At 41.8% G+C, this 16,180-nt stretch overlaps 1 protein-coding gene across 1 annotated transcript in view; it reads left to right on the plus strand.

Moving 5' to 3' along the window:
* The window catches only part of GAD1 (glutamate decarboxylase 1), a 38,194-nt gene extending 22,279 nt beyond the window's left edge, over nucleotides 1–15,915 (plus strand). Inside the window, exons 6-16 of the mRNA XM_077751107.1 lie at nucleotides 150–262; nucleotides 1,416–1,531; nucleotides 1,616–1,695; nucleotides 1,918–1,972; nucleotides 3,446–3,562; nucleotides 4,707–4,771; nucleotides 8,617–8,695; nucleotides 9,854–10,003; nucleotides 12,005–12,112; nucleotides 13,596–13,685; nucleotides 14,463–15,915. Coding sequence (XP_077607233.1) covers nucleotides 150–262; nucleotides 1,416–1,531; nucleotides 1,616–1,695; nucleotides 1,918–1,972; nucleotides 3,446–3,562; nucleotides 4,707–4,771; nucleotides 8,617–8,695; nucleotides 9,854–10,003; nucleotides 12,005–12,112; nucleotides 13,596–13,685; nucleotides 14,463–14,636 — 1,147 coding nt within the window. The 3' untranslated portion in view covers nucleotides 14,637–15,915. The remainder of the gene's footprint in view (nucleotides 1–149; nucleotides 263–1,415; nucleotides 1,532–1,615; nucleotides 1,696–1,917; nucleotides 1,973–3,445; nucleotides 3,563–4,706; nucleotides 4,772–8,616; nucleotides 8,696–9,853; nucleotides 10,004–12,004; nucleotides 12,113–13,595; nucleotides 13,686–14,462) is intronic.
* The last annotated feature ends 265 nt before the right edge of the window (nucleotides 15,916–16,180 follow it).

The raw sequence follows: 16,180 nt of genomic DNA on the forward strand, positions 1-16,180 counted from the left end.
TGACTCAATGTGTTTCCAGGAAATAAATTGTTTTAGTGGTTTTGAATACTTTTTTTTTTAGAACCCAAGTACAAATACCAGTTATCTGTGTTCCCCAACTAAGTGGTTTGACTTCTTTGTGATCATTTTTTCCCTCACCACCTTTTCAGGTTTACATATGAAATTGCACCAGTATTTGTCCTCATGGAGCAAATAACGCTTAAGAAGATGAGAGAGATAGTTGGATGGTCAAGTAAAGATGGTGATGGGATATTTTCCCCTGGTATGTTTCTCTTCTCTTTTCCTGACTCTCCTCAAGATTTGTAGCATGGATCCTTGGGATCCCTGAGAACACTAAACACAAAGTGAGTTTGTGGAAGTATCATGACCTTAAAAAAATTTTCCCCCCAATAATCCTGCCGTATCTTTGTCAGACTGAAGGCTAGCAAGAATGCTGTATTCCTTGTGTACTAACAGAGCCTGTGCCTCACCTGTACAAACTCACAAGGGTTGTGTTCAAATCATGCCACATGACACCAGTCTGTCAACAACAGTTTGATTGGTCTGAGTATCAATGAATCAAGACTATCAGTTGACCAATCGATTGCAGCCAAAATAGCATATCTACTTTGAACCTCTAGTTAGATGTAGACACAGTAAGAATCTTTAAAACAAGGAAAGATATTCTTAGAGGTAAGTAGGAGTGTGAGATGGTGTCAGAGACAGCATGATTGTTGTGTACAAGGACAGGAGAAGAAATAATTACAATTGTCCAGGCAACTCAAGTCAACCATGAATTTGCCTATTTAACTGTCAAGGAATTGACGCAAACGTGAGGAGTTTGTGTTGGCCAGCCATACCTAGATAGTTACTTCAGTTCTCCTTGTGTCTTTATTTAAGTAAACATGAGTTTGCTTTTAATAAAGTTAGAGTTCTCCTAAATGACTCAGTAACTCAGTTGAGCTGTTCCTTTGAGGAGAGTATCCAGACAATGTCACTGTTTCCTTCTGCAGGCTCCATTACTCTCTCCTTCTCTGTCTTTCTCATTCCAAGAATAGATTCATCTTTGTTCAGTAAATAGATTGAGCAGAGAGTGAAAGCAGGAAGGTTGTAACTCACCTGTCTCTTTGCAGCCACTGCCTTTGCCACCTCTTATATTTCTGTCTAGGCTTCAGGTGGAACAGGCATTGGAGTACATGAATCACTTCCAGCCAAATTGCCTACATGGCTTTGGTAATGAGTGTGACTACTTGTATTCCCAAGGCCAATGGGCCAGGGGGAAGCCCTGGCAATAGGATAGCCAGCAGAACCTATCAGGATATTGTCCCTCCCCTTTCTTACCTCCCTTGTCTCTTAAGACACCAGCTCAGAATCTTAATTATTAGAAACAATAATCATGGAGCGCCACAGCTCCCCCTGTATCTGCTTGCTCATAGGGGGAGCCATCTCCAACATGTACAGCATCATGGCTGCTCGCTACAAGTTCTTCCCGGAAGTTAAGACAAAAGGCATGGCAGCCGTTCCCAAACTGGTCCTCTTCACCTCAGAACATGTGAGTTTGGATGCTCTTCTCCTGGATTATGGTGTTTTACAAGGAACTGTTTAACTTCTGACCTCAATCCTCTGTTTGTTGCAGAGTCACTATTCCATAAAGAAGGCTGGAGCTGCGCTTGGCTTTGGAACTGACAATGTGATTTTGATAAAGTGCAATGAAAGGTAGGCAGGGGAGAGTGAATATTAGGCTCTTGATGTATTAAATGTGTTCATCTGTTAAATTTGTTTTATTGTGCTTAAGCACTGACTCAGTACAGTGTGCCAAGCTGCTAATGGTCTGTTGAAAATATCCGATTAAATTACTTTTTGCTGCTGCTGAAGTTTTTTCATGTGCAATCTCATTGATTCTTCATTTTAATTTCTCTCCCTTTATAATAATTACAGGGGGAAGATAATTCCAGCTGATTTAGAGGCAAAAATTCTTGAAGCCAAGCAAAAGGTATGTACTGTGTGGTGCACCTGAAGTCTGTTATATACAAAATTTTAAAAGTACTTTCTTTCTGCCCTAGACAATAATTATATAAGACTGTTTTAATGATAAGAGATGATTTTATTGTGTTTCTAAAATTATATTCTCAAGTATTTGCTTATTTCCAGCTTATGAAATGATTTCACTTTAAAGCTGTGTCTATACAATGTCGTTTTTTAAAAAATGAAAAATTCAATCATTAAACGCCTTGTCCTATCTTTATTATGCCAAGTGATTAGTTTGTTGTACTTCAATAAACCCACTACCCAAGCATCATGAAGATACAGCCTAATTGAGGCTTGCTACTTGTTAGGTATAATCTCAATTTAACAAATACCATTTTAGCTTAGGCTTTTGTTGAGCAAAGTGCTTCCGTGCCCTGGCAGATAGCCCATGGTACTTGGTGAATCAGCCTTAATAAATTCTATCAAAAAAAAAAAAAAATCTCAGAGAACAGATGTATCCCCAAGGCACTGCCAGGTACCTGTCAGGCATTTACCAACTCCTTGTTTTGGTTACATCCTTGTACCCTGTTCTCCAGCTGTAGCTGTTTGCTAATCAGTAGAGGAGATGACAGAAATGTCTCTTGGACTGAGCAAGGGTCATAGGTAGAGCTAAGCTTGGATAAGACCTAGGATTCCCATATTCCCCCAAGCCTGTCTTAGCTCTATTACTCTACTTACTCATTTATTTCTTGTTCAATATCAAAATTTTACTGTGTCCACTGTTCGTGAATATTTCAGCTTCCACCGTGTTTTAAAGGAACTGTGCTTCAGTATAATGATTACATCAGTACACTTAGAACAACATAGCTTGGGATGCCTGGGTGGCTCAGTTGGTTAAGCATCTGACTTTGGCTCAGCTCATGATCCTGCAGTTCATGGGTTTGAATCACACGTCGGGCCCTGTGCTGACAGCTCAGATTCTGTGTCCCCCTCCCTCTCTGCTTCTGTCCCACTCATGCTCTGCCTCTCTCAAAAAAAAAAAACCATTAAAAAAAGAAAAGAACATCATAGATTCTAAAATGTATAATACCCAGGTGATGTTCAGAGCTACCTGCCCATTACTCTAAACACTTATTGTACCTCTTTCCTGCTTTACTGTTTGCCATAGAACTTATCACTATCTATCACTGTATATTTTGCTTGCTTAATTTTGTCTGTTGTCTGTCACTCCCCACTGGAATGTTAACCCACAAAGACAGAAATCTCCATCTGTTGTGCTCACTGCTGTATTCCCCTTCAGCTCTACAGCGGGGCCTGGCATGTATTTGTTGAACAAATGAGTAAATGGGCCAATGAAGAATTCTCCCAGACATAGGATCTGACACCACATCTGCTTGGCTGACCTCTGCTAGAAGGAAATGCTACTGCAGTGCTTCTACTTTGTGTGGAAAGGAGAGGGTTGAAAAGACTAATCAAGCCTGTCTCTCTTCCCTTATAGGGATACGTCCCCCTTTATGTCAATGCAACTGCTGGTACAACTGTTTATGGAGCTTTTGATCCGATACAGGAGATTGCAGATATATGTGAGAAATATAACCTGTGGCTACATGTCGACGTAAGTGTCATAACTCACGGAGTGGCCACTCCATTGGGGGTGGAGACAGCTCTGCTTTATGATTTGCCGCAAGTGACTCCTGACGCCCCAGCCAGCCCTCTCTCCGCATCATGTTAGTTCAGCCCTTCGGCACTCCCCACAACCTCCCTGCCGGCCATTCACACCAGGTTCACACCACATGCCTACGCATCCTCTAGGACTCACCCAGCTCCTCCCTGGCCCACTGCTGTCTCTGTGGTCCTTGTGAGGATACAGTCCCCGCCACCTTTCCAGCAAGCTTTTGTCTAGACAAATGACTACAGAGTGGAAGATACTGGTTTCAGAGGGAAAAACGTCTAAGATACAGTATATAGAAAGTAGCCATGAATCTGGGCTCTCTGCCCTCTGCTTCCAGTCCAGCCGTTGTGACACTTTTCTAAAAAGAAACCTGGTCCATGTAGGAAAAATATGGCAGTGTAAGGAAGGTATTCTCAACTAAGAGATTTAGTCCCCAATTTTTCCAGGAATACAAAAGGCACATTTTCCACACGTGTGACTGGGTGTATTTTTTCCTTTTTCTCTCTCCATTCTCTTATGGATATAACTTCTCACAACTGGATAATTGGGTAATCTGCCCGATTGTTTGAGCACATGACTAACAAAGGCTGTGCTTGTGTCCCATGGTGTCCCCAGCTGCTCAGTAAACACGCATCAGGGTACCCACAAAAATGTCTTGCTGTTGTGGGGCCTCCAAGCCCGGCGGAGCTGCGCCTCTCTGAATTTCTTCAGGAGCCCTTCGAATTCCACCCCAGGGAGAATCAGATGGCGGCCTCCAGTGTTTGGTGTCACACCCGGAGCCACAGGGGGGCTCACTGAGCGTCCCTGGCCTTCCACAGCACTTTGGGCCTTTGGGTCTTGACACCATTGGCTCAGACCCGACTTACCTGTGTCATCCACGCAGCCACTTTGAGGTTAACCTGAAGGGGCTTTTGCAGAAGTGACAAATGATAAATAACCACAATCAGTGTGGGTTCCTTTTGTCAAGCAGACTTATGTTTTTCACCATTTACATTCTGTCTTATATTTTACTAGAGGTGTGGAGTGATTGGTTTTGGATTCTTAAATGTCTCTGCTCCCTGTCCCTCTTCTGTCTGCATCCTCACAGGCTGCCTGGGGCGGTGGGCTGCTCATGTCCAGGAAACACCGCCACAAGCTCAGTGGCATAGAAAGGTAAGCGCCTGAGCTCAGGGCTGCCTTTCATCTAGGCCATCCAGGGTGCTGTGCCACCCAGTCCCCTGCTGTGCCCTACCTCAGCTCCCGGTGTCTTATTTCAGTCTGACTAAGCCCAGGTCAGGTCACTAGGCATTTATTGAGCAATTATCATATGCTGGGAAATCAAGAAAAAAAAAAAGATTCCCAGTCAAATGAGTCCTGATGAGTTAACAAATGAGAAAGAGAGAGACATGTAAACACATACACACAATGTGATAAGCACAACAATAGATGTGATTGCTGGGACCCATGTGGTGGAGAAGAGAAACTAAGCAATGCAGGGATCTTGAGGCTAATTGAGAGGTTGCCGAGGGCACAAAAAGGGGCACTGATTCATTTCATTCTTCTTTCTCATTAAATTCACTGCTGGAAAAGGGGTAGGACACTTTGTGGATCTAACTAATTTACTTTCTTTAAAAAAAAATTTTTTTAATGTTTTATTTATTTCTGAGAGAGACAGAGAGAGAGAGAGAGAGACAGAGACAGCCTGAGCAGGGGAGGGTCAGAGAAAGAGGGAGATACAGAATCTGAAATAAACTCCAGGCTCTGAGCTGGCTGTTAGCACAGAGCCCAACACGGGGCTCGAACCCACGAACCGTGAGATCATGACCTGAGCCGAAGTCAGACGCTTAATGACTGAGCCATCCAGGTGCCCCTAATTTACTTTCTTGTTCACCATTTAAGTTCAGTGGGTTGTCCTAAGCCAAATGTGATTTCCTTTTTCTAACTGGTTCCACTTTTTATTTTTCCCGGCCCAGTATCTGAGCCATTTCTACAGAAGCTTCCAAGCTAGCCCCTGCCCCACCAGCTAGAATTAAGGCTCACATGCTATGGCTAACCTTGCACATTTTGTGTCAGGAACAGAAGCTTCTGATCGGAGAGAATGCAATCATAAGTCAGATATGACTTTAACCTGACTACAGTGTATTGATCCAAAATGAACTCACCTTGATCCATTTATTAACCCAGCAAATATTTACTTAGCACCTGTCAGGAGCCAGGCAGGCATGGATGTGAACACTCAGTCCCCTGCCTCAGTCCAGCCATCTAGGGCACTTTTCTAAAAAATGTGTAGCTGGTACACGTAAGAGAAATAAGGCAGGGTCTAGAAGGTGTTATCAACTAAGAGATTTAAAATCTTCCTGAAGCTTACTGTCCAGGAAGCTAGATGTTCACAAATGAAGACAGATTTAGTCTGTCTCATAGGAAAGAAGAATGAAGTGGGATTAGATAACAGTGTGGACAAGCAAGGCACGGTATATGGTATTTGAGACAGGGTGGCCAGAGACCCTTCCCGAGGACGCGATATTTCAGCGGATACTGGGATAAAGGGAGACAGGAGGTGAGGATACATATAAGAGTGTTCCAGGTGGTGGAAGGGCAAGTGCAAAGGCCCTGAAGTAGGACTGTTCTTGGCAAGTTGGGGGACCATCAAAAAAAGCCAGTGCTGCTGGAGCAAAGTGAGAGAGGTGAGGGCAGACCAGGGGAGAGGGGGACAGGGAGCAGGAAAGCACACCAGTGGTTCTTCCACAGCAAGGACTCTGGCTGGAGTTTTAGCTACCTCTACTGTGCCTCTTCCCTTCTGGTTTGGTTTTGGAAGGCCGGTGTCAAGGTGAGTGGGACTGACTCTCTGAAGGATAATTTCATGACCCTATGACTTAGAGGATAATATGTTAAATGTAGATGAGCGAGTCCAACTATACCTTAGATCTCTCAGCAGTCTCCATTTTCCATGTTTGAGTCCAGGAAAACCTAAAACATTTTGCCCAGACTTTTCTAAGATTTTATTTTATTTATTTATTCTGAGTTTATTTATTTTGAGAGAGAGTATGCACGGGAGCTGGGGAGGAAGAAGAGAGACTCCCAAACAGTCTCTACACTCAGTGTAGACCCGTCTTGGGGCTTGATCTCATGACTGTGAGATCATGACCTGAGCTGAAATCAAGAGTTGGATGCTCAACCAACTGAGCCACGCAGGCACCCCTCTAACAATTTAAAGCATGGGTGTCTTCTAAGGGAAATTGAATCCATATCATATCTTATTACTTCACATTTGTTTTTGTTTTTAATTTTTTAGTGTTTATTTATTTTTGAGAAAGAGAGACCGAGTGAAAGCAGGGTTGGGGCAGAGAAAGAGGGAGACACCGAATTTGAGGCAGGCTCCAGGCTCTGAGCTGTCAGTACAGAGCCCGATGCAAGGGCTTGAACTCATAAGCCTTGAGATCATGACCTGAGCTGAAGGCGGACGCTCAACTGACTGAGCCACCCAGGTGCCCCTTATTACTTCACATTTGTAACAGCAAAGAATCATTTACTTCAGACCTCTAAGAGATTCAAAAAACCATTTAAGACATTTAATGAGATCTACCTCTAATTTTTTAATGACTCAGTGAATGATAGCTATGAAAAAATTGATTAAATCCACTGCCTTTTAAATATGGCTCAACACTGATGATTTTTATTGAGATAAACATTTAGTAACCTTTTCTTACAATTCTTCATATGTCTCTTTCACAAAGGTTATTTCATTATGCACAAAGAAGAAAAGTACTTGAGCCCTTACTTCCTGAATCACCCAATAGTCACATAGACACTAAATTATTTTTCATCTAAAGGACCTTAGCAAGATGAAGAAGTTAAAAATCCACAGCGAGGATTTAGCTCTAGGGGGAGCAGAGGCAGTAGAGTTCAGAGTCAGTTGCTATGTCTGGGGAAAACATCTTTCACAGATATTAAAGTGCAAAGCCCAGCTGTGGGCCAGGCCATTGGGAAGGAGTCTGTAAACCGCTGAAGCAAGGTACCCAAGTTTCAATCATCATACACTGCACTCCGTTGTCTCTGTAATGTCCTAGCTAGTGTGCCCTTTAATCATTTTACTGTGTCTAAATGACTGATGTGGGTGCTAGGAGACTGTGCTTGGTAAGCTATCATTGCAGCCTAAACTGGCAATATCATCTTCATTTGGCATTTAAACAGTGCCGCTAAGTAGTCAAAGTCTAGAATTATCCAACTGATGCTTGCTTTTAGGTGCCACTCTTCATATTACCTCATAAGTAGTTAGGTCGGTGTTCCCAGCCTGTTTTGTAAATAAGAACAGGAAGGCAGAAAGAAGCCAGAGTCTGTCGCCCGGAGGGAGGCAGGCTAAGTGGCAAGGTTACCAGCACTGGTTCTGCAGTCCAACTCCCTGGGCTTGACTCTCAGCCCAACACTTCCCAGCTATTTGACTTTGGGAGGATGCACTTAACCTTTTCATGCCCCAGTTTCTCCATGTAAAGCGGAGGTGATAATAGTCCCTGCATCACAGGGTTCATGTGAGAAGCAGATATTCCAGGAATGGCTATTAGAATTTTGTATTTACTCATTTATCCTTTGTTAAGGAAAATTTCTCATTTTACAGATGAGAAAACTGAGGCACGGAGGAGTTCCGTTACTTACCCAAACCAGCAAATGTCAGAGCCAGGATTCAGACTTGGGCAGTCTGGTTCCAAAGCCTGAGTCCTTAACCATGATGCTACATTGACAGAATGCCTGTAAAGCTCTCAGAACAATCTGACACATAATAAATATTCTGCATCAATGTTAGCTATTATTAATAGCGGTTATTTAGAAGAGGCGATCTGCAACTTAGGCCCCTGAGACTGGCTGCAAAGTATGTGTTTACTCCTTGATTAGTCAATTGCGGGGGCTCGGCATCAAAAGCATACACCAATTCCGGTTGCACTGGGTGGTGTTTTCCTCAAGAGGACGGTTGCCGCCTGCTGACTCCTGCGCCTTCTCCTCAAAGTGTCATGTGCTTCTTGCAGGGCCAGCTCAGTCACCTGGAACCCTCACAAGATGATGGGCGTGCTGTTGCAGTGCTCTGCCATTCTCGTCAAGGAGAAGGTCTGTACTCTCTCCAAAGATGAGCTTTGCCCAAATGTCCTTTACGAGGCACAGGAAGAGAAGAGTGTGGACTGTTTTATTTGTGTTTGTTGTGCAGTACTGGACGGACACACACGATTGGCAGCCCCACTGAGGCAACCACTGCTGTTCTTTCCTGCCCTTGCCTCTTAGCCTCCAGCCAACTCGTGCCTCCTGTTGGCTCCTGCCCTTCCTGCCCTTCCTGCCCTTCAGTGCTCAGGGCCCTGTCAGTGATGGAAACTATGAGGGCACTATTTCATTGCATGTTTCTTCACTTTCGTACAAATAAAAGTGAGAGCCGTTGGGTGAGCCACAAACTCTCACCTCACTGAGTACAAAAAGTGCTCACTGGAACATAACTGCAGGTTCTTAGCACGGTTTGTGTTCCCAAGAGCTGAAGTAAACTAGGCGGAACAGCAGCTGCAAATGTCAACTTAGGGCAACTAGGAATGTTGGCTAAAAAGTTTCTGTAAATGAGTTTGTTCTTTAAACATCTAATAATAGGACCCTGCTCTCAAAGCATTGCTGCTCCAGTAAAATGTTTGCACACGAGGCATTCCAAAGATCTGTCTCCAGCTTGTAGGAGCCAGAACCTGCCCAAACTCTTACTCCTTTCCTAATAGAGTGTCTGGTAACATCACAGGAGATCCTGGAAAAGACTAGAAGATTTTTAGGGTCGGAGGGGCACTTTGGGGGAAGAAGATTCTTCATTGCCGGAGACTGTTCCACCCACCATAGGAAGTTTGTATCCCCAACCCTGGCCCACTGAACACCATAGCACTTCCCAGTCTTGGAAACAACCCCAACACCCCCCTCCCCCAACACACACACACATACACATTTCTAAATGTTTCTTAGAGGGACAGTGGGTCCCTTGTTGTAAGCATCTGAAACAAAAAATCATTTTCCAATCAGAGTGACAGAGAAAAAGGGGCAAAGGTTTTTCCAAGGGTGATCTTCAAGAAAGACATCAGAGCAAACACAGGGCCTCATAAAGACTTAGAAGAAAGGTTGTATGTGATCCCAAGTCCCTCCTTCCTACCAGCCCCATTTCAAAGCCACCCACATCTCTGATCTATGGATGCAAACTTGTCCTTTGTCTTGACCTGTGACGGAAACTTGTCTTGATTTGCTTGCTAGGGTATCCTCCAAGGATGCAACCAGATGTGTGCAGGATACCTTTTCCAGCCAGATAAACAGTATGATGTCTCCTATGACACTGGGGACAAGGCAATCCAGTGTGGCCGCCACGTGGACATTTTCAAGTTCTGGCTGATGTGGAAAGCGAAGGTACAAAGGGGTGAATTCAGGAAAGAAAGCAGAAATGCAGTTTACACAGGCTGGCTGGCAAAAGACAGGCAAAGATATATCACAGATAATTTAACATGTGTGTGATCAATATCTAGATTATTGAGTTAACTGTATTTTCTTTGTTTGCGAATGAGATCACTTTATCCCTTCTGTCAAACCCTCCCTCCTTCCATTCTGTCTCCTCAATTTGAATTAACGTGAAGTTTTCCTGTAACTTTCTCTTATAACAACTAAAAATTATGCCAAGATAGGGACTTCCACTGCAATCCTTAGGGACGCTGAAACTATTTAGTGCAGATGTAGAGAAAGAGAAAGAGATAAAATTACTGTGTTATTCTATGCAAAACCCTGAGTTTCTTATGAGGACTCATATCATGGGTTATATGTGACAGTTTTTAGTTCTATTTAAATAATGGATTTCTCATTATTTGTACTTTTTATGCCATTCTGGAAAATGCATACTTTATTCTGAGAAATCCTACTGCTAGGCTAAGGCACGCTGTGTCTGCATTTATTAATTTTTGAGCTGCATTTCTGTGTCTAGGAAAAACAGCAAACTATTGGAATTTCTCCCTAAATATGGGTGAGGGAGATTACCATTTTGGCTATTTGTTTCAAAAGTATTTTTATGCAATCAAGTAAAGACAATTTTGATTTCACATCTCATTATTGCAACCATTGTTTTTCTTTACCTACTATAAATTAGTTTTAATAATTTCCACACTTGACATTGTATCTGCTAATACTTGGCTCATAGTGAATTGGTTGCTGAGATGTGATGTGGGTGCGGACTTCTTTCTCAAGTGGAAAGTGGACTGGACATGGTGTACACTGAGCAGTGACTACTTGGGGAAGCTCATATTTTGCCTGTGTTGGACTCTGCCCAGGCCCATAAAAAATCCACAAGCCAGCTTGTACATCTGCTCCCCTCGTTAACACCCACCCACTCGACACCCCCCATGCTGCTGTTGTTAGTCAGCCATGCTGGGTTTTGAAACTCATACTCACCCAGTTTGTCAATCAATAACTGTAGCAATTGGCATGTCAGGGCATGTATGGAGACCAGTGGCCTCCCCCTCTGCTTGCCTGCCTGTCACCCAAAAGGGATAGTACTGTTATGTGGAAGGTAGCCTGCCGGGGAGTTTGGGGATGTGCTTGGCTTAGGACTTACTGCTGGGAAAGGTGGGTTCTAAAGTAGTAATTCTCAGACTATCTGTGGTAAAGAACCAGTTTGGGTTTTTTTTAACCTATCATGGACCAATACAGTAAAGATGAGTTACTAGAAAAATGAAATCAAAAAGTATATAAAAATTTAAACATCAATTTTTAAAACTAGATTCAATAGATATAAAATTACTCTGTCAAAATGCTATTAAGATTTCTTACTGCTTACTTTCAATTTCTTTTTTTAAGTTTGTTTATTTTGAAAGAGAGAGACATACAGAGAGAGAGAGAGAGAGAGAGAGAGAATCCCAAGCAGGCTCCATGTTGTCAGCACAAAGCCTGGGAAGCAGGGCTGTATCTCATGAACTGTGAGATCATGACCTCAACTGAAATCAAGAGACAGATGAGCCACCCAGGCACCCTTAAATTTCTGTTCTTACATTATCATGCACCAGTTACAGTTTGTGGACTGGCCTCAATCCATAGGTAACACTTTGAGTACCACTATCCCAAGACAAACTAGCAATAGGCTTCAGGTTCAGGCTGTGAGTAACTAAAAGGAAGCTAAAAGCCCTATTGAGAATAACTGCCCAGAGACTAGAGTGCCTTCAAAAGAGAGTAGACACAGTTCATATTATTGTGTGCAGTGCTGTGAAGAAACTGTATATTCATTTAATTAGGTAGTTCGTTTTAACCATCTCCAAGAATACTTGTGTGTATTTCCAATAGATAAGGTCAGCATAGCTTTCTCAAATGCCCGTCACAGGAAAATCAAACCCATCACCAACAAACATGACTTTTCTCTTTCTAAACCAGGGCACAGTGGGATTTGAAAATCAGATCAACAAATGCTTGGAGCTGGCTGAATACCTCTATGCCAAGATTAAAAACAGAGAAGAATTTGAGATGGTTTTCGATGGTGAGGTAAGTTGTCATCGTGGACTAGTTGCATAGCATTTCCAGAAAATCTAATGAGGGGTGCTCCTGCAGCCATATTTTCCCACATTGCCAGAGGCTGCTTCTGAACTTTTATCTTTATGCACTCTTCATTTAATCCCCTCTGTGTCTATGAACTTTTCTTTTGATAGCTTTGGGATGACTTTGGCCCTTTGCCTTTTCTAAAATGGTCCAGCTCTTGACCAGTCCTTTGCAGACAAGAAGTGTTTCCTTGGCATGTTTGAATCCTTTCTCTTTCCTGGGTGTGTATTATCAATCATTGTGTTAAACTTCCATGATAAGTATTTCTCAGTTCCAAGAAGCTTATAGGATAGGTATATCTTTGTCTTTCAAGACTGGTTCTAAAATGAAGTTCTACTTTACATAGATTCATTATGAGGAGAGCAAGATAAAATTGTTTCTTCCCTGAGTTCATATCCACATTATACATAATAAGGTACTTGTCATACCAGTATTGACTGAATCCTTGCTTTGTGCCAGGCCCTATGCTGTGAACTGGGTCATATAGTAGTGACCAAAACAGATACTCTGCCCTAATGGAGCTCTCAGCTGGATAAAGAAAGTTGGAATAGGAGCCAATATTCAAGAAAAGAAAATCCACTCATAACCCAGTATAATATAACACCACCTCCATTCAACTTAGTCTATTCGTCTGGCAGCCTAAGCTATTAGGAACACACTGGAGAGTCACCAGACGAGGAAGAAAAAGCCCTGAGCAGTTCAACTTACTGATACAGTGCTCATGCATTTCACCTATGGGACTGCACTCAGATCATTTACACTATTTTAAACATTCTACTAGCAGATTAGAGACAAATATGATGTCTCAAGCCAGTTAGAGGAAGGCACAGTGATAGCAAACAGCAGCTTAGGAAGGAAATTGAAAAATTACATCAAGAATACAGAAGAACTCTAAAAGGTTAGGAGTTTGTAGAACAGGGACCCTAAACAGTTCTAGGCATCTCAGTGAGGTCTGTCTTATGGTTTAGAACCAGTATTAATATTCATTATGATAATCCTGAGTAATCAAGAAAAGATTCAGAATTAATATAATAAAACTCACAAAATAATCAGTATCAAAATAAAATAAAGTGTGCCCAGCATCTTCTATATATAAGGCACTACAAAATGGCAAGATAAATAATACTTTTTAAAAACGACCCAAATATAATGAGTTTTTAATAGTTCAATGTTTAAAGGTGGTAACTATAGTCATCTAGAAAATTGGTTATGGGAAACCACTCTCTTGCCAGATGACTAGATAAACTAGGCATTGTTCTCTCTAGTATAGAAGTAACATTGCCTTCAAGATGGACTTGAAGCCCTTTCAAAAGAAAAAAAAATTTTTTTTTTGATCTGAGAACCTTCCACCAAGGGTACATAAGGGTTTGGGAACAGCTTTCCTGAAAGTTCTCATAATTTTCTGTTTTGTTTGTGAAAATTTCTGCAGCCTGAGCATACAAATGTCTGTTTCTGGTATATTCCACAAAGCCTCAGGGGCATTCCAGATAGCCCTGAACGACGGGAAAAACTACACAGGGTATGGACTCTCTCCTTGTCTCATCTAACCCTCTGCAATTTCTCTGGCTGGTCAGAACACTGTAATGTGTCCTTCTAATGGGGGAGATATAAACAATAAAGACTTGGGGTAGTAGGGAGCCATCTTGTTATATTCTTTTTGGTTTTGGACTGTCCCCTTGCTCTGATTCAGATACAGCCAGAACCTCTAAAGGACACACCCCTGTCTTAGGTTAGTGTTGCGGCATACAGGGCAATCAAAAGCTATGCATATTCCTAGGAACTTCTGTATTAAACTGTGTCTATTAACATGTCTTTTACTAAGTTCAAGTCCACTCTAATGCTGCTTCATTCTAGTTGTGGATTTCTATATCCCGTTTATTATTTGTAGTTGTTGGTATTAATACTTAATTTATATAATATTTCATTCGTCTAACAAATATTCATTGAGCGTAGTCTATGTGCCAGGCTCTGGATTATTCAGAAGCCTTAATTTGTGTTGCAGCCCATGAGAGCTTTTTGTCTTTGTTTTTTATTTTATCATTGTTCTATGACTGACTTTCAAAATTCAGTCACACAGTAGTTTCTGAGGTACCCTATTTACGATAAGGTAGACTTAGTCATTGGATATTAGCCACTGAAGAAATTGGGATATAAAATATTTGCCTTTACACCAGTATAAATACAAATAGTAAAACACAAATTGCTCTTTTTTTCAACTAGCAAATGGCTTACATTGCTAAAAAGGTAGTTGTGTCAATATTGGTCTTTAGTTTTGCTTTGTGTTTTCCATCACAAGGTGGCCCCCAAAATCAAAGCCCTGATGATGGAGTCTGGCACGACCATGGTTGGCTACCAGCCCCAGGGGGACAAGGCCAACTTTTTCCGGATGGTCATCTCGAACCCAGCTGCTACACAGTCTGATATTGACTTCCTCATCGAGGAGATAGAAAGACTGGGCCAGGATCTGTGATTGCCCTCCATAGAACATGAGTTTATGGGAATCCCCTTTCCTTCTGGCACTCTAGAATAACCTCTATAAATTGCCGAAACACATAGGCTATTTTACTGAGGGAAAATATAATATCTTGAAGATTACTGTTTAAACATTACTTAAGCTTGTTCTAGTTCGTAGGAAATAATGTTCTTTTTAAAAAGTTGCACATTAGGAACACAGTATATATGTACAGTTATATATACCTCTCTCTGTATATGTATATGTATGTATAGTGAGTGTGGCTTGGTGATAGATCACAGCATGTGTCCCCCTCCAAGAGAATTAATTTTACCTTCAGCAGCTACTGAGGGGCCAAACATGCTGCAAACCTGCTTGCCCAACAACCCCAGGAAAGACGTTTTTCAAGATGTTGTGTAGTAGGGACCAAGGGACACACTGTTGGTAAGAGTTGACCTTGTCGTCAGTGTTTCTCCTACCTGAAGTGATGACGGATGAGATGAAGTACCACTAGATGACAAGAGTCACACCCTCCCCATTAGTATGCTGTTAGGGGAAAGTTGTAGCAGAGTCATTGTTACAGGTGTCTGTTGCTGTATTTTTAGAGACTAATTTGTGTAGATTGTGTATATTTATGTTGTCTGATCTTTGGGGGGGATGGGGGAAGAACACATGTAATGATTTCAATGACTGTTTAAATTGTAGGTAAATGAAATAATTGCTTATTTATATTCAGAGATTTACCATGTTAAAGAGGCGTCTTGTATTTTCTTCCCATTTGTAATGTATCTTATTTATATATTGATGCAGTAAGTTCAGAAAACTGTTTATGGTATTTTCGTGCATTTGTGAGCCAAAGAAAAAAGATTAAAATTAGTGAGACTTGTATTTATATTAGAGTGCCCTTAAAATAATGATTGAAGCATAAGTTTACTGTCTGTAAGAGAAATTCTGATACTGTACATAGTCATCTATATGGAAATCCCATTACTTAAATAGCATCTGCTCTTCTATTACTCTCTCTGTCTGGCTGTATGTCTGGTGTTCTCAATGCTTTTCTAGTAACTGTTGGATTATAACTAGATCTCCTGTAATTTTGTAGTAGTTCATGACCAATCTCTGTGACTTGCTTAGCTCAAACCTAAGGCAACGTTTCCGAAGACCTTCTGAAGAGCTCCGATAAACTGACCAGGCTCACAACTGTTTTTGAGGAAAGGAAATTCACACTGTGCGTTTTAGAGTATACAAGAAGAATATAAATAAATAAACATATTCTCCATGGAGAATTTGAACAAAATTTTCTCCTAGTTTGTGTTGCTATACAGAGCTTTCTCGTGATGGTTACGGATCACCACAGCCCATCCCCTTTCCACCAGCTGACTTTAGGTGACAGTCAGTGACCTTCTTAAGGGTACTGGGACTCAACCCACTGTCATAGGTGCCCGACCCCCTGATCTGTACAATCATTATGACTGTAATTAAATAAAATTTGCAATTCAAGCCTAGAGAAAGAAAAGCCATCCCTGTTTCTCCTCTTCCTCTTTGCATCTTGGCGTTCCCGT

The sequence above is a fragment of the Crocuta crocuta genome, unplaced genomic scaffold, assembly GCF_008692635.1.
Source record: "Crocuta crocuta isolate KB4526 unplaced genomic scaffold, BGI_CrCroc_1.0 scaffold219, whole genome shotgun sequence".
NCBI lineage: Eukaryota > Metazoa > Chordata > Mammalia > Carnivora > Hyaenidae > Crocuta > Crocuta crocuta.